Below are 19,470 nucleotides of genomic sequence, written 5' to 3' on the forward strand. Positions count from 1 at the left end.
TGATACATTTGAGTTCCTAGATCCAGGTGTCCATGAGATCAGCATGATCCTGTCCTTTCAACAATTTATGTCAGTCAATAAAGTCCCTTAATAATTTAAAATATCTGCCAAAGCAGTGATTAATTCTACTTATCACAGATACCTGTTGTTTGTAAATAAATGGACACTTCTGCTTTTTATGCTTTAGACTTTTCACATCCTTAGCAAAACCTTTTTTTCCAAAGGTAGTCTCTTTCTTCCTATCACAAATTCTAAATAAAGTAAGCTGTAATTGTAATTATTTTATTAACTGATCAAAACAGACCTAGTTGATGTAGCTAGACTTATAAATCAGAAAATCAGAACTGCCAGGGAAAAACAACCAAAATTGTAGACCATTAAAAAAAAAAATACAAATTTTGCAGATTACTCCTTCTGCTCTATTTCATGTTGGTTGCTATGTCCTTATTTTAAAATAAGTTGGGGGTCAATTACACATTATAAACGGTCTGGGAGAAACTGAAGAACAATCAAAAAAATTATCAAAATGACTAGTGGAATAGAAAATTATACATATTTTTAAAAAGCTAAAGGAATGACAGCTGTTCTATACAGAAAACAACAACAACAACAACAAAAATCTAAGGGTCAAGTTCATTATTGTCTTCAAGTAATGATTGCTGAACATTTTATCACTATGGCAACAGAAGCCCAAACCAGGAAAAACAGGCTTAAATTCTAACAGAAAAGATTCTAAGGCCAAACTGTGAGACCATAATAGGATAAAACATTAGAGTAGGGTTCTTGGGAGTGGGTCTCTCCTTTCTGGAGACTGTTAAGGAGAGATTTAAAAACAAGAAAAACAAAAACAAAAAAAAGACCTAACCTGTCCTGAACAGTTAAAAAATGTACCCACCCAAAAGCAAAGAGTAAGACAAGACTGGCTCTCAAAATCCGTAACAGATTTATGATTCTAGAATTGTAGTAGCTAACATTTAAATTAATAGCTCATAAAACTTGACATTTGTAAATAATATATATGTATCTGCATAAGGTGATTCTTTCCTCAGTAATGAAAATCAAAAACCTTGTCATACAACCTACAGCTTAATGAAACTGATTTTAAAAATTTCTCAACTTTATATAATTAGGAAGTTGTTAACATTTTAGAATTTAAAAAAGCAGATATGGGGACTTATCAAGATAACAGCAAATGTCTTGTTCTGTGTTATATAAGTCCTGCAAAACAATACAGAAAATAAGATCCAATAAAGCCATGCAAAACCACAACCTTCACAAAACTGGAAGACAGAAAATACCCAAACTTCAAAACATCTGTAAATAAAAAGAGGAAAATAATTCTAAATCCTAGCAAGTGACCTCTCATGTTCCTGCCCAGAAATCTCTGCAGTAAGCATGAGCTCACTGCATGTGAACAGACTTAACTCCTCCATCAAAACAAAAAGATCTCTGATTTGGATCCAAAGCAAGACCCAACTATATGCTATACATAGAGAAGTAGTCATAGATAGAAACACATTAAAATAATAACAGGAGACTTTAATATATCACTCTTTGTATAAGACAAACCAAGCGGACAAAAAATAAAGTACACAAAAGACCTAAATATCATAGTTATTAATAAAGGTAGATCTTAAGGATGTATATATCAAATTTATACTTTTATATGGAGCACTTTCTTTTCTAGTCCTTATGTAACACCCACAAATATTAATCATGTTTTTGGAGGACTGAGACAGGGGTGAGGCAAGTGAGCTGGCCAAGGTGAAAAACTAAAGGAGACTCACTACAGGGTTCCTGCAAGTCCACTGTTGACACATAAGTGTGAGTATCTCCTTAAATTTTGCACCTTGGGTGCCTCATTTGCTTTACCCTGGTCCTGGCCTTGATATATTAGGTCACAAAGGAAGTATTAGTGTGTTCCATAAAGTGGAAATAAAGAAGCAATACTCCTTGATCACAATGCAATAAAACTAGAAATTAACAACAAAATTTTTTAAAAAGCCAAAAAACCCTACCACCTGGAAATTAAAAAACCTGCTATGGACTGAATTGTTTAAGTCCTAACCCCCATATGTAACTAACTGTATTTGGAGATAGGGCCTTTAAAGCGGTAACAAAGGTTAAATGAGGTTTTATAGGTGGGTCCTAATCCTACAACTGGTGTCCTTATAAAAAAAGAGATACCAGGGATACACACGCACAGAGGAAAGGCCCTGTGAGGACACAGTAAGAAGGCCAAACCAAGGAGAGAGGCCTCAAGGGAAACCAAATCTACTAACACTGAGATTTCTGACTTCCACCTTCCAGAACTGTAAGAAAATAAATTTCTATTGTTTAAACTATCCTGTCTATGGTATTTTATTATGGCAGCTTCAGCAAACTATTAGTTTGACCTACTATTAAACAATTACACTTTCTATCAATACATCTTCTATTAAAACACTATGTATTATAATCTATAGAATACACTTAAAGCGGTGATAAGAAAATTCTCAGCATAACACTTTTACCAATAAAGATGAAAGAATGAACATTAGCTGAATTAAATTCCCAACTCAAAAAATAACTCAAAAATGAACAAATAAACTAGAAGAAAGCAGAATGTATATACAACATGATCTTAGAAAACTAAGAATCCACAAGGCACCTAGAAGATACACGACTTCAGTAAGGTCAAAAGATTCAAGATCAATATGTAAAAGTCAACTATATTTGTATATGCTACCAATAAACAACTAAAAAGTGAAATTTAAAAAAACCTCCATTTATAATCACACAAAATGCTTAGAAATAAAATATAACACAAGAAGAACAGGACATATACAATGAACACTACAAAACTTTGATGACAGAAACTAAAGATGACATAAATAAATGAAGAGATATACCATATTCATGGACTGGATAGACAATATTGTTGAGATGACAACTCTTCTCAAATTCAGATTCAGTGCAATCCCAATCAAAATCTTAACAAGTCTTTTTGAAAATGGTGATAACCTGATTTTAAAATTTATGTGTAAAGGCAAATGACCTAGAAGAGTCAAAATAATCTCGACAAAAAAGAACAAAGTAGAAGACTTGCACTGTTTGAATCAAACTTAACTATGAAGCTACAGTAGTCAAGAGAGTGTGATATTGGTGTCAAGACAAACATACAGACCAATGGAATGGAACAGAGTCCAGAAAGAGACATGCACATATATAGTCAACTGATTTTCAACAGGGTACCAAAATAATTCAAAAGGGGAAAAGACAGTTTTCAACAAATGGTGCCTGAACAACTGATGCCTACATGGAAACAAAAAATGAATGTCTACCATCACCTCACACCATATAAAAATTAACATGAACTAGATCACAAAACCTAAATGTAAGAACCAAAAATTAATCTTTGAGAAGAATACCATAAGAGAAATATTTGTGACACAGAATTAGGCAAAGATTTCTTAAATAGAACACAAAACATAAACTAAAAAAAAAAAATTAACAAAATGGATTTCATAAAAATAAAAAATCTGCTTTCAAAAGACAATTAAAATAAGTAAGAAAGCAAACCACAGACTGGATGAAAATGTCTGAAAAACATGTATCTCACAAAGGGCTTGTGTGCAGAACATAAAGAGCTGTTAAAACTCAGTAGTTTCCCAATTTTAAAAATGGCCAAAATATTTGAACAGATGCTTCACAAAAGTGAAGCTGCCTATAAGCACATTGAAAGATGCTAAACTTTACTAGCCATGAGGGAAAATCAAATTAAGATGGCAGTTGACACGATTACAATTATTAAGTTAAAAAGATTGACAATAACAAGTGTCAGCAGGATGTGTGAAACAAATGGAACTCAAATACTGCTGCTGGGAATGAAAACTTCCACAGTCATTTGGAAACAGTATTGCTGTATGTTATAAAATTAAATATACATTTGCGTATGACTCAACAATCTCATTTCCCAAACATGTAACCAAGAGAAGTAAAAATGTGCATACAAAGACTTATATATAGATGTTCATAGGAGCACTATTCATAACAGCCCCAAACTAATAACAACCCAAATATCTGTTCATCAAAAAGGGAATGAATAAACAAACTGCTATATATCCATACAATGGAATATTAATCAGCAATAAAAGGGAATGAACTACTGATACAAGCAATAACATGGACAAATCAGGAGTTGCCTAAGGCTGGGGATCAGGGAAGAGATCAACTGCAGAGAGCCATGGGGAACCTGTTAGCATGATGGAACTGTCTAGGCTTTCACTGTGGTTATGAGTATGCAACTATATACAATTACCAAAGTTCATCGATCTTCACATTATTTAATGAATAATTTTATTTTATGTATATTAAATGCCAATAAAATAAAAAAATTTTAATGGTAAAACACAGAAAGAAGAGTAAAGCAGAAATCAATGAGGTAGAACAGAAATAAATTCAATATATCAAAAACCTAGTTTAAAAAAACACTGAACTATTTGTTTAAAAATGATTAAAACAGTAAATTTTCTGTGTATATAAATATTTTTCACCCCAATAAAAAAATAAACCACTACTGACTTGATTAAGAAATAGAAAGAGAGGAAGAAAGCACATAGACAAAATAAGAAATGACCAAGGAAAAAGTAAGCACTGATATAGAAGAAATTTAAAAATAAAACAATTTTGCAGACCAGTACACAAATAAATTTGAAAGCACAGATGAAATGAATAATTTCTATGAAAACACAGATTATCAAAATTGATCCCAACAGAACTAGAGAGCTTAAACAGGCTGATTTCTATAGAAGAAACAGATAGCTGTTTCAGAAATTAAGGTTGGTTCAATGTTAGGAAATTTATTAATACACTATATTAATGGGGGGACCACGGTTATCTGCAGAGATCTGAAAAACCTTTGAAAAATTTCAACATCAGGCCTACAATTTTTATTACTGTAGTGTTTGCCAAATGATGTTTTCCTAATTCCATTATTCCTTCTATATTTATCAGTTGGAATTCTCCTGAAAAGAGCTTTCCCTCCTAAATATTGTATCAGTTTGGTGCATGGATTCTTATTTTACTCTATTTATAATCTTTTATTATAGTTTATTTTGTTGTTCAAGTTGCCTCAGATTTGGCCAAAGGATGCTAAAATAAGTGGAAAAATACAGGAGAAAGAATGATGAGACTATTTACACAGTCTGTAAGTATCTCCCTTTAAGATAGAGGAAAAAAACAGTCATTTTATGGTGGAAAAATCTGGCAGACACCACCTTAACCAAGGGATCAAAGTTACCATCACCAGTAAGTGGAGTTAACCATGTACCTCCTGATATGATGCACTAAGGACATATGACCTTGACTTTGATGTTGTTTTTGCTAAAAATGTATACGTGACTTTAATCATAAAGAATGCAAGGCTTATTTATCGTGACCATTTTGTAATACAAATGTTGAATTACTATTTTGCACACCAGAAACTAATATAATATTGTATGTCTACTATATCTCAATTAGAAAAAAAGAATTAGATTCAAATAATAAACATTTTCAGAAAGGACAAAAAGAAAGACAAACTCAAGTTGAGGGATAATCTACAAAATAAATGGCTAGCACTCTTCAAAAGAATTAATATATTCAAAATTAAAGAAGACTAAGTAAAGGCAATGTGTGATTCTGGACTAGATCTTGGACCAGAAAAAGAACATCAGTGGGACAATTAGTAAAATTTGAATAAAGTCTATAGGTTAGATAACAGTAACGTTAATTTGGTTTCCTGATTATATTAATGTTAATTTCTTAGTTTTGATTAGTATAATATGGTTATATAAAATGTTAATATTTGGGGATCTAGGTGAAGATTATATGGGAATACTTTATACTGGTTTCACAATGTTTCATTAGCTATGAAATTACTTCAAAATGAAGTTTAAAAAATATATATGCATACATAACCTAATACTCTGAAGTTCCCTTCTAGCCGACTCTTCTGCCATCTGTGAAGCACGCAGTTTCTCTTCACACTGATCCCTTTCAGACTGCCTCCAGACATCATGTTCCACTTTCATTTTCTCTAAATCCGCTAATCTGCTCTCAAGTTCTAGCCTAAAACAGCAGATGATAATGATGTTACAAGAACTACAATAAGGATGATATGACAGCAAAATGTTTTCATTTGCAAGGAGATTTAACACAAAATAAAGTAATTAAGTACTTACTTTTCATCTTGTAATACCACAAGTTTTTGATAACCTTCATCTCTGGCAGCTTGTACTTTACGTATTAATTCACGATCCTTTTCAACTAAGAGTACTTTGTGGTGTTCAACAGCTGATTTGAGGATTTCATTGTCTGACTGTAATCCTAGCATTTTTTAAAGGAGAAAAATGTACTCTATTCAATGTTTCTAAGAAGAAAAATAACAATTAACAGAAAGCATTCATAAGCTAAGACAAAATACAGAAAGTTAAGTCTTTCCAGATATTCTCAAAGATCTTTAAGTTGTTGATAAACTTTTAAGAATGAAAAAAAAAAAAAACCTAATACTCAGATTTAATTTTTCTGTCATTTTATTTAGGACACACAAACACAAAAACTTCAATAAAAGGTTATATATATTTACTCATTTGAATCTTGAGCACTGGGGACATCAACCTGGTAATATCAATAGAGGTTTAAACACTTTACTTCTAAAAGGATTCTGTAACCTACATCCTACAAACAGCATCATCATAAAGCCAGCTGGAAGCAGAGTGAATAAAATCACAGAAGCTTTCAAAACCTATCATTCCAGCAGAACTGTTAAGATTTCCAACATAAATTGGAAACTTTCAAGTTTGTCCAATGAATTCACAAATTTTCCTTGTAATGAAGTGACAAGTATTTTGCATATGGAATAACTAAAACAAATTCACATCTAACTCAAAGTTTAAAAAGAATGCGAAAATGGATCCCAAATTCTTTAAGTTCTGAAGAAAATTTGCTCCCTAACTATATGGAAATCCATTAGTCAACATCAAGCAGAGTTAATAATGAAAGCAGCTAGAGGCCAGTTCACCTAGAGCTCAACTTGACCGTTGCAGGTCCAGGAAGCTTATTTAGCTATTTTTAGTACTTGAGAAAAAGTCAGAAATAATGTAATTTCTAAAAAATCGTGATGAGAAGGACCTTCTAAGACTAAATTAGAGCTTAAAAATTAACTTAGGCTGAACTAGGTCCAGTAAATGGCCTAGGGTCCACATAAAAACTTTCAAAACTTAAAAATTGGACATGGAACCCACCTGTCTTCCTTATATTCTTTAGATTTAAAATGGTCTGGGATAATCACAAGATCTAAATAGAATTTAAGTTATAAACTCAGGAAGTATGGACTCCTATCTGCAAATTTTCACTCATTTATGTATTACTCAAATAACTATGACATAAGCATAAGACTGATTTTTTAAAAGTTAGATCACGGAATGAAACTTTAACAGAAACAAAAACAATACATCTGCGCTCTAAAATAAAAAATCAATTAACCTGAAAATTGGAAATAAAAATTCAGTTTGACCTATTTTAGTAATTTGAGTTTATATGTGAAAATAACAGTAAAAAGCATGGGGAATCATATATTACCATCCAGTTCACTTTGAATTTTATTCCTTTCTCTTTCTAGCTCACTCTTAGCTCTTGCTGCCTCCAGTTTGATGTCTGTTACTTCTAGCTTGCTTGAATGTTTAAGTTCTTTTACCTGTTGATAATTAGAAACTGAAGTTACTACTGGTCATTTTCTTGCCATTAAGCGCTAACCCAAAAACATTAGTAGAAATGAGAAAACGCTTTGGTAGCAGAGTATAGAATGCAAACCTTCCAGGAGGGAAGAAGCTTCAGGGCCTGGAACAGTACTTGGCACCAATAAAACAGCCTTTTCCTAAAAGAATAGAGTCATTTCTTTACAATAGCTGGGTAGGGTCATCTGGCTTCATCTTGCCTTAAAAAGCTTAACTGTTAAGTACCTAAAACCCAATACTCAAACACTAAAACACTTTCAGGGAAAAAAATCAAAACCTTCCTTTAAAAAAAGGGTTGGTGACAAGAAGGCATTTTAGGTACAAGGAACAGCACATAAAATGTTATAGAGGTGGAATGTCATGTGGTCTGCTCAGAAAACAATGAGCAATGTGTTAGAGCAGAGGAAGATGTGAAATCCGTGCAGCTGCAGGGAACAGACTTTATATGCCATACAAAAGGACTGTATATCCTGTTAGCTGCTGACAGTGGCATAATCAACTTTGTTTCAGAAAGTCAACTCTAACTGCAAACGTGTTGGATTAAGAAACTGAAAATAAAGAAACCAATTAAGAGGCAAAGGACTGACAAAGGGGATAAGAAAGAAGAATTTATTAGGTGACTAAAGAGAACAAGTGTGTGTGTGTGTGTGTGTGTGTGTGTACGTACATGTGCTGGTAGTGGAAGGAACAAATATAAAACATGTAAATCTAATTTAAACTTTTACTGCCAAAACCTGATTCTTTTAAAGCTCTGCAGTGAATGTAAATAATTAGCAATATTTTCCATGTAACTAACCACATACCAATTTTAGTCTTTCCCCGAGACACCTCTTTTGAAAGTTGAATAATTCTAGTTCATAAGTAGTATTCCTTTGCTCATTCAATAAATATTTATTGAACATCTATTATGTGTCCTAGTGCTGCCTTAGGAGCTGGGGATACAGCAGCAAACAAAAAAGCTGTCTCCCTCATCATTTGCAGTGCTCTAGAACAGTTTCCACATTCTTGCCCTTTGCTAAGGTGCTTTACTATAATGAGGATTTAATCAATACAGATATGAAGGTTAGATAAACCTGCATTCTCACATACTGTACTAATATATAAAACTATGAAATCAGAGGAGAAAATCACAAATATATACAAGCCAAACATGTAAAATGTAAGATAGTGGTAACAGGAGGGTTAAGGATAATTTGAGTACAATGAAAATCTATAAAAAACTAAAGATAGGAATTAGAAATAAATCAGGAAGATGTCCTAGAGCCAAAGAGAGCAAAGACAAGAAACAGAAGTATCTTACTGGAAGACACTCCACCTATGAAAGATCTTGGAAACATTAAAGGTTCCACGCAAAATTCTCAGTTAGAGGAAACAAATAGAAAGTCAAGTACTGTTCTACCTCTGTACTGCTAATAACCATACTAAGACACAGCCCTCCAAATTAACTTGTAGATTTTAAAATTACACTACACAAAATGAATACCTTGTGCTGACATCAGATTTACACTTTTAAGTCTTTCTGAAGTTCTTCTCTATGAAAGTTACGTCTCACAGAGCAATGTATACAAAGCAGCTTTTAAATGCTTCAGAGCAGCTAAGAAATTGTATTTATTTTAAAATTTAAACTTTCTATAGGTAGGGTGTTACTGTATTATTTCATGGACAGACAGAATTTATAAATTCTTTCAGATTTTGAAGAAATACAACTACAATGAAAATCCAATTTCTATGACAAACGTAATCATAACCTGCTATAATATACAAGCTGTACAAGGTTAAGAATGACATAATAGTTCATTAGCAAACCATATTAGCTATTTTACACATGAGGTGGAAAATCAGCCAGTCATCTTAATTTGTAGAATCTTTCATTTCAATGACATAAACTATGAATTTCATTTCATGATGATATGAACTACATTTATATTGCAGAACTATGAAATAGGAACTATAAAATACATAAAAACTTATTTCTTAATTCATTCACTTTGAGATTTACTGAAATGCAAAGTATTTTTCAATTAAATTACAATTAGTGAAACTGAAAGAACACTGGACAGGAAGTCAAACAACAAGTGAAGTCTATCTTCAGACATACTTTTATTATTAAACTAGTGTATATGTTCAAGCACCATACTTGTCTTTATGTCTGGCCCTCAGTGAGTTTAACTTTTTCTTTAGTGCCGTATTTCTAAAATCCTAAAATAATAAAGGCCCTCATACTAATAGTAATTAACTTCCCAAAAGATATTTAAAAGATTTATTAAAAATGAACTTATATGAATACTTATTGTTTAGATATGACAAATTACAGCACTTTCTATGAGTAACCTGAACCAAATCCCAAACAAAGCTTCTTTTTGCCTCTAGATTCCTGATTCTTAATCTTTGTAATCATGCCTCAAAAATCCTAAGAAAAACAGGGATCTTTTCTTAAATAAATGCACAATGTTGAAATGTTATACACAATTTCAAGAGATTTACAATCTTCTAAACTGGCTTCTGGGCCAAGCTACCCTTTTTTTTTTCCATGTAGATTCTGGTCTTTACATTGTGAATTTGCTCTATGCTTTTGATAGAATAGAAGTATTCACAGAATATTAGCTAGTACTACTAACACAACTTTAAGAAATGTAAAAAAATAGCAATAGTAGGCATTTTACAGGAGTTCAGAATCTGTTAAATTACACATACACACACAGAGGCACAGAGAAAACAATATACATAAGCAAGAAATACAAATACAGTTGAAAAAAATATATTATTCAAGCTCTTGATGTAAATTCCAAAGAGCTTCCTCTTTGGAGTAGTTAAATTCTGATTTTTTTTTTTCAAAGGTCGGAGATGGTATGACCTCAATAACTTAGCTAAGGAAGATAATTCTGTGGGATGACTTCCTTAAAACTGTACATTTTATCCAAGCTCTTAAGATCAAACACCTCATGATGTAACAAGAAGAATTTATCTCACTGAATATAAACTTATATTTAAGGTCATCATTTTCAGGCCATCTTCGGAAATACTTTTTAATCCAAGACACTGACAGTCACACTGACATAACTCTGTTCAAAAACTGAACAAACATTTACAAATTTGAATAGCTTAGACAAGTATACCCCCAGGTGTTCCTCTGCATTGCAAACAACCATTTGTGAGCACTGCAAAATGTTGATGAAAAATTTGAAGTTGTAAAGAAAACTGTGACAATCATGTTTGAAATATTATTTTAAAATTCATCATCCCAATGAAATCTTTTCATATGTAAGATCTCAAAAGAAAACTTGGTTTGTCTAAAGTTGAAGGGTGGTTTTTAATACAAATGTATATGCAAAATAATGAAAAGTGTGCCTTTAGAAGGACAGGCAACTCTTAACAACGTGTGTTAATAAACAAGGAGAGAAATAAATACTGTACTAAAATGATCACCCTTCAAGAGAGCAGGAGAAATCATCTATGCGTTAACTTTCGAAAGAGCAATGGAAAAAATTACGTACAGAAAAAGAAGAGAACTCAGAGTTAGGACATAAGTGAGCCAGGGAGCTTGGACAGAATGTGCTGCAGAGAAAGTACCTGATGGTCCCAGGGAGAGTTAGAAGCCACAGCAGAAGCCAGCTTATCCGATGTCTGCTTGTTCGATCCCTGGTTCAGGATATTACCGCAGTCTAGTCTGGCTGGCTACTCAAGGCCGGAACAGTGTTTTTAAAGCCCTCTCCCTCTCCCTCCCCCTCCCCCTTTATTTATTTATTTATTTATTTATTTATTTATTTATTTATTTATTTATTTATTTATTTATTTATTTATTTATATTTAACAGTATTGAAAGTCATTTATATAAGAACTGGAAGAAAATCATGAACTCCCTTATCCTGAATTTACTTCTTCGTGTTTTGCATGTTTCTTCGTATACTCTAACATTGCAGGCACTCAATATGTATCTATTGAATCTATAAATAATCTATTTAATCAGGAAGCAATCAAATTTGATTAAGAGCAGAATTTACACAATCTTAGAGGGCTAGAATTGTTCTTAAGGATCATCTACCACAATGTCTCGTTTCAGCTATGAGGAAATTAGATCTCAATGATACTAAGTAACTTGCCTAAAGTTATACACACAGTTATTGACACAGTGAGAACAGAACTAAGCAATGGGCTCAAAGTTCTGTATTCTCTGTTACATCATTTCTCATTTAAGGACATTGTGTATACTCTATCTTTAATCTTATAAAAATCCTATAAGAGAGAGGTATTGTCATACAAGATCTTATGGTAGCTCACAGCGAAAAAAAAATGTGACAATGAATATATGTATGTTCATGTATAACTGAAAAATTGTGCTCTACACTGGAATTTGACGCAACATTGTAAAATGACTATAACTCAATTTAAAAAAGTTAAAAAAAAAAAAAAGAGAGAGGTATTAGAGAGAGGTATTATCCCCATTCTAAAGTGAAGCAAATCAGAAGCACTAAACACAAGAAACAGTAGCTGGTGATGAAAACAATGACAACAATTATATGAGTAATGTCCTTAAATGAGAAAATGATGTAATAGTTACTTTGGCCTTTCAGGCACAAAAATCCAATTTTGTCACCACACTTAAAGAAGACTCTCAAGGTCAGACTCACATTACTAAAGCTTACAAAGAGTGATCTATAAAATCAGAGTATCATTTATCAATTATGAGAAAAAAAGCTATAATGGAAACTAGAATACTCTAATTCTTAAGGACCAGTGCATTCTCTTCCTGTAGACAAAATTACAGAGGAAATCAAGTAACAGAAAGTTGCTTGGGGATCACACAATCATGACAAACGGAATGGGATGAATTCATTGTTTCATGGCCACAAATTAAAATGGATTGAGTTATTCTTTTCCACAGTAAGAATGATCTCTTCAATGGGACTAGAATACTTACCCTTTACTGATTAAAACTCTCTTCCCTCTGTCAAAATCTGCTTGACTCTGGACAAGGAATTTATGATGAACACATTGCCCCTCTAGATAAATTCATATTTTTCTACTAGGCTACAGTAAACTCCTTCTGGTCTGGGAACCATTTTGTTTTTTAAGGTGGTTTTATATAACTGTCTGATAGAAATACAATATAGGATTTTACTAATTCAGAAACCAGTCTTATTTTCAAGTTCTTAGAGCTGCCCCAAGTACTACTACTAACAACTGATACTCAGGTAATTATATACTAGACCCCATGCTAAGTACTTTATGCATAATATCTCATTTAATCTCTGCCACACTCTGTAAGAGAGATATTAGTCTTGTTTTATAAAGGAAAACACTAAAGTCTTTAGAAAGTAAATTGTCCGTCATACAGCTATTAAGGGGAAGAAATGGAATTTAAGTCCAGCCTGACTGACTCAAGAACTGATATTCATTACAGTAGTCTATAAAATATTTTTGTCAGTGGTATCCCACTTCTGGTTACTAGATTCCTTATATACACTGCATTTGAGGGGGGAGAAATCTCTCAAGTTCCTTAGAAAACTATACATACATACATACACACACACACACACACACACACACACACACACACACATAAATGTCCAAACCGTATCAGATCATGCTGTTGATTTTAACTTACTCATTTAACAAATACTTACTGAGTGTCTATTGTGTGCCAGTACAGTTTTAGGAGCTAGAGATACAGCAGTAATAAAAGATATGTCTCTGCTTTCTTGGAGCTTATATTTGGTTGAGAGAAAGAGGGTAGAAAAGACAAAAATAAACAAATATATCAGATGGTATTAAGAGCTATGAAGAAAAATAAAGCAGGTAAGGAAGACAAAGAGTGAGGCAGAGGAAGAAGGAAGATGGTATTTTATAAAGTGAAGAAAAGAAAGTCCCCTCTGATGAGGCAACATCAGAAACAGGTGAAGAAGAAAGCTATGTAGATATGTGAGGGAAGATCATGCAAGGCAATCAAGTGCAAAGACCCTGAGGTAGGAGTAAACTTGCTCAAAGAAGAGTGAGAAGGCCAGTGAGGCTAAAGCAAAGTGAACAGGAGGGAAAATAAACTGTGATGGCTGGGGAAAGATTGCAGGGGCCACATCACAGAGTTCTGACTGGGTAAAGGGTAAAGAGACCAGTTAGGAGGCTATTCTAAAAATTGGATAAGAATGGTCACAATAAAGGTAGTGAAGAATTGGTCAGATTCTACACGCATTTGGAAGGTAGAATAAGATTAAAAGAGATTTCGATATAGAGAACTAAAACTACATAAACACAAAATTTGTCATTATACAATATCAAGCATTCTAAAGGATGAAGTAGAAACATAAGATGACTTACTTTACTGGTCAAAGTATTTATTTCCCGTTCAGCTTTATGCAATTTACTAATTAAAGTAGTGTTTTGTTCATTGCTTGATTGTAGCTCTTTTTCTAAGCGTTCAGCCTGTAGTTTAGCTGACTGTTTTTCAGCCTTTTATTAAAACAAAATTATTTTAAAATCCGTTCATAATTTCTCAGTTATATGAAAACAAAAAAGCACTACTTAAATACATGTAATAATCATACCATCCCCAATTATTCAAAACCTCAATATTAACATACAACAAAGTAACAAGTTACTTTCTCAAAGTAACTGGTAGAATTCAAATAAAAGATACTTGCTCCAGGGAATATGTAACATTACCTGCACAACCAACATAACAACAGCCACCACCAAGAGAAAACCCATAGACTTCTCTCATGAAAGAGTGTACCTAACACACTCATTTGATACATATTCACTCTTATTGTGGACATAATTTAAACATTTTGGAGGATTTTAAGTACACAGAAGACATGAAAAAGCGTATTACAAGGTAGAAGAGAGGGCTCATGTATAGTAGTAAGAAGTGAGAACTGGAAATCTAAAATCAATGGAGATTAGAAAAAAACAACAAACACCAAGAGATTAACAATTCAAAACCCTCAACTAATACGGGGCCTCTGAGAAGTACGGACAAAGAATCCAACAGCTCCTGACCTCATCACATAATAAAGACTCTTAGTGAAGTAAACCGTCAAGAAAATGTCTAGTTGGTAATATTCACAGTAGTCTTTAAACAGAAGAGGAAAACTAAACGATTTTTAAAGATATTTCTATTCAAAATAGATAGAATGAAATCATTTTGCATTTATAGGATAAGCAGTTTTGTAACATCTCATTTCCTATACATCTTAAATATGATGAGTGTATTCAACAAATAATTCAGAAAAAAATTATTTTCCTCAAATACAAAATGATACTCTTCAGGCACAATAACAACAACAAAAATCAAAGAAGACAGACTTGCTGTCATGCGCTTATTTTCATTTCATCTGACAAATGATAAAATTAAATATAGACTCTTAAAAACATCGAAGAGGAACAAACCATCTTTTGTTATCATTCAACTTGTCCTGAAAATAATCCCTCTAAATGACCTCAACGTAGAGTTTCACACTGAGATCCTACACCATATTCAATCACAATCATTCCACTTATTCCGTCACTGTGTAGATACATTAAGGATGGAAGGATGACAATATAAACAGTTCATTCTCATGTCTAAAGTGCAATGACACTGACAACTTTAGTTCAGGAAACCAATAAATATTTCAGAAGCTTCATCCAAAAATTAAAAGGTGATATCTACTCTTCAAAACATATTAATGTACTTCTTGTACCAGTTTGCTGGCCAGGAAAAAAAAAATCACTATTTTATATTTGGATATTCGATTTTAATTATAAATTAGGTGCACAACTTAACTTCCTTCTAGTTCAAACCGCTTCACAACCATTCTAAAGAAAACAGAACACTTTGGATTGCTCAAATAATTTTTTAAAAACTATCAAACTAGTATATTTGCTACATATAAGACTCTAAGGACTAGGAGGAGTAAGCATATCTGAATAAAATACTAAAGGAGTCCAGAATATGCCACTCTGGCATAAAAATTATTTTGAGCTGAAGGCTTCTAAAAGAGAACAGACACAGGAAAAAGTTTTTTCCTGAAATCCTCTTATCCTCCTAAAAGTAGAGCCTCTGAAAAGAATTTAAGTGTTTTAAATCCACTCCCCAGGGGCTTCATAATCAGGAAAAACCAACTCCTATCACAGAAAACAAGAAGTCAACACCAGGATAAGAAATCACCTATTCAAACACCATCACAGAATTATCCTATCTTCCATCTATTTTCCTAAGAGCCCATTCACTTTTCCTAAAAATTATTTGTTTTCCTGTGTGGCTTTCCCTCCCTCTCTTTTCCTGATTAAGATGGTAGATAAGCCCCAAATTATAACTGCCTCTGAGTCATTTTTCTGTGAACTCCTTTTTATATACATGAATAAAAACCTGTCTTTTCTCTTGCTAATCTGTCTGTTGTCAGTTTAGTTCTCAACCCTCCAACACCAAACCTAAGAGGATGAAGGAAAAGTTCTTCTTTTCCAACAATAGAAGACAAGAACTTTCACAGACGAATACCTGTAGGAGTACCAGCCTAGATCTGCCAAGCTCATTACTTTCTCTAACAAACTCAGGGAAATAATTCAATAAAGGTTTACACACATTAGTAACCAAATTAAATTTTATTACTCTGGCAAGAAGTTGTCATAAAATACATAAGTAGGGTATTTCTATTAAAATAGGACTTGATTTAAAGATCTTGAATCCCAGTATAAGGAAATAACCAGAAATGACTCATTCTGGTTTGAGATGACTTTAGTCTTCAGAAACTCATTCCGTAAAAATTTTGCAAACTCTACTCTGTGGCATTATAAGAGTTAAATCATTTCAGATAGGTGACGTGACTCCCAAAGAAGAAACAATCCCTTTGTAAATGCAGTAGCATAGCCACTGCTTATGAATCAATAGCTTGCTTCTTTACAAAAACTATCTATACTCTTGGGATTCCATAAATGCGTCAGCACTGGATTGGTAAGCGTACATTTATGCCCTAAAAATCAAAGGCTTGTCAACTGCACTTTAAAACAAGTATGCCATACTCTACTGGGAAGCAATTAAAATCTTACCTCCAGGGATCTGACTGTAGTCTGCATCTCAGCCAACTGCCGCACCTGAATTCTTTGGGCACTTTCTACCTGAGCACCAGAATTCTCTTTTTCAGCTCTTAATTCTTCTACCTCAGCCTGTAAACCTTTTAATTTCTGACACAAATGGACTTTTTCTCGAACAAGTTGCTCCATTTGTTTGCTGTCTCTTGTGGGATCAACACTAAACAGTTGGTTATGTAGTTCTTTATCCTTCTCCAGTCTTGCAATCTAATAACAATTTGAAATAAAGCACACAACTTTAAATTACCAAATTTTCAGTCATGAACATGTTTTCCAAGTCAGAAAATTAAAAATTATACAATACGAAAAAAAAAAAATCACCTATCCCCCCCCAAAAAAATTGTACAGTGTAGAAAAGAAATCTCAGTTGGTAAAGTGGGAAAAAAACCCTAAAATGTCACGTTCTTCATTCTGTACCCAGCATGACTCAAATGTGAGGGCAAGGACCTTCTCCTATTTTCCCTCTGTCTCCTCATGGTGTCCAGCATAAGCTTCCTCAGTTGCTAAGATTCAAAGTATAAATAATACTATAAAATAATAATTCAAATGTCAAGTATTTTAAAATTCATCAGAACATTATAAGGGTTTATGCAAGATCAATATGCTGATAACTGCTAAGTTTCTCCTCATGTGACAGTAACTCATGGGCTATGTCTATACTATTAAAATCAGCTATTCCAAGGCAATTTAATTCACAAAAAAAGCTGCTTGTCCATGTAAGTAACTACAAATGTGACTGATGAGAGTTTTTAAATGATAGCTGAGAGTTGATTAAAGCCCTAGCTGTAGTGATAGCCTAGTTCTTAATTCTTAGATTCAAGAAAGAACTGAAAATCATTACTCCAGGGCACGTGGACAAGTCACTGGGAACTTGAGCAGAAACACCAGTGGTCTTCTCATTCCTGCCATCACTGCCAGATCTCACGTGCCTCCAAATCAGAGGATTTCAAACTGCTTCCTAACCTCGGAGGCACTTCAGAGGCTCCTCACCCCCAGGAATGAGGGGGGCCAAGTAATCAGAGTAAAACATCCTTTCCCTCTCCTGATCTCCCCAACAACCCACCCTCTACCACCAACAACAAATCTTTGTTGTTAACCACAGCAGCTCCTCTTTTCCATCTCTTTTTATGTATGGGGCTTCTTCAAATGATTCAACCTAAAAGATTCAGTTATAAACACCACCAGGGGTTGTTGCAGCCAAGATGAGCTTAGAAGGCTCACTCTAAGCCAAAAGGACTTAAAGTAATGCTCTACAACCTGGGCAAAAGTGGCCCAAGAGACAACTGATTGCTCACATTGCTATAAATGAATCTAAGAAGTGTGAGCCTTCCACCCCAGGGCAGAATCTGTTTTCCTCATCTGTAAAATGAGAGGTTAGACTGGAGGCCCTGTATAATAAATCCTTTTCAGTTTTAACATGTAATGATTCCAATTTGGTGTTAGACATGCTGAATTAAACACGCAGCGCTTCGACTGTCGTAGATCTATCCACAGCAGGCAAATGTCATTTATTTCCAGAAAATAAAATTTATTGTAGAAGGCAGCTGTAAAATTCAGAGGCAAACCCTCAGAAACTCAACTAATTACTGTCTCCTATTTTTTATTCCCATCCTTTACATTAACATTACCCCCAAGGTTTGGTCCCCAACTACCTTTGTTTCTCCATATTCTTTTTCCTTCAACTAGCTGTGTAACTTTGTGCAAGTCACTTTTCACTCTGGCATCAGTTAAATGAAGGGCCAGGCTGGAAGATCTTTAAGGTATCACTTAGCTTTTGCAGGTGAAAACTCAAATATAGTTTTACTGTATTATATTAGAGGTGTGCTAGCTCATGAACATGAAGCTCAGGTTCAATCAATGACGCCCTTTATTGAGTACTTAATACAGATCAAGCGCAGATCTAAATGCTACACATAATACTGCATTTAGTAACACTAACTTCTCTTGTCTTCATTTTACATATGGGATCAGATAGCTAATGTTCTTGACCAGCATGTTTCCTATGCTATTGTTTCCTTCAGTAGTTTTAAGAGGCATCTGTGTGACAGCTGAAGTGACAGCTGAAGCTATGGACTGAGTTAGCTAATAGCGAATTCAGGATTAGATCCACAACTAACTCCTTAAAAGAGAGCTCATTATCAAATCATTCCTACCAAAACTGGTGATCATTGCTTTCTGATTTCTGTATTCACTTATTCATTCATGCAACAAATATTTATTGAATATTTACTATGTGGCCGGCACTGTTCTAGGTACTAAGGATACATTAGAGAATCTAGCAGACAAGCAAACACAATTGGCCCCCAGTATCCACCGGGACTGATTCCAGGACCTGTTGTATACTCCTTTTAATGCCTGAGAGGTCTGTTGTAATACTGTTTCATTCCTGATGCAGGCAATCTGTGTCTTCTGCCAGTCTTGCTAGAGGTTTGTCAATTTCATCTTCTCAAATAAACAGTTCCTTGTTTCACACATTTTCTCTATTGTTTTTGTTTTCAATTTTATTGATTTCTGCTCTTATCTTTTTTCTTTCCCTCTGCTTGCTTTGGGTTTATTTTGATCCTCTTTTTCTAGGGACTTTTAAAGTAGGAGCTTGGGTTATTGATTTGACACTTTGCCTCTTTTCTAATAAATGCATTTAGTGCTATAC

General features: G+C 33.6%; 1 protein-coding gene across 5 annotated transcripts in view; it reads right to left on the bottom strand.

Moving 5' to 3' along the window:
* CEP83 (centrosomal protein 83) overlaps positions 1-19,470 on the bottom strand; it is a 145,454-nt gene that overhangs the window by 24,676 nt on the left and 101,308 nt on the right. For 4 of the 5 annotated variants that reach the window (XR_004140236.2, XM_010989950.3, XM_064491589.1 and 1 more), the window contains exons 6-10: positions 16,779-17,027; positions 14,070-14,201; positions 7,603-7,717; positions 6,204-6,348; positions 5,941-6,090 (exon numbers count right to left, since the gene is read on the bottom strand). Coding sequence is in view for 4 of the 5 variants with exons in the window: in XM_010989950.3 (XP_010988252.2) it covers positions 5,941-6,090; positions 6,204-6,348; positions 7,603-7,717; positions 14,070-14,201; positions 16,779-17,027 (791 nt within the window). In the remaining variant the exon portion in view is untranslated. The remainder of the gene's footprint in view (positions 1-5,940; positions 6,091-6,203; positions 6,349-7,602; positions 7,718-14,069; positions 14,202-16,778; positions 17,028-19,470) is intronic. The other variant, XM_064491591.1, reaches the window with a different exon arrangement.

Source organism: Camelus dromedarius, chromosome 11, assembly GCF_036321535.1.
Source record: "Camelus dromedarius isolate mCamDro1 chromosome 11, mCamDro1.pat, whole genome shotgun sequence".
Taxonomy (NCBI): domain Eukaryota; kingdom Metazoa; phylum Chordata; class Mammalia; order Artiodactyla; family Camelidae; genus Camelus; species Camelus dromedarius.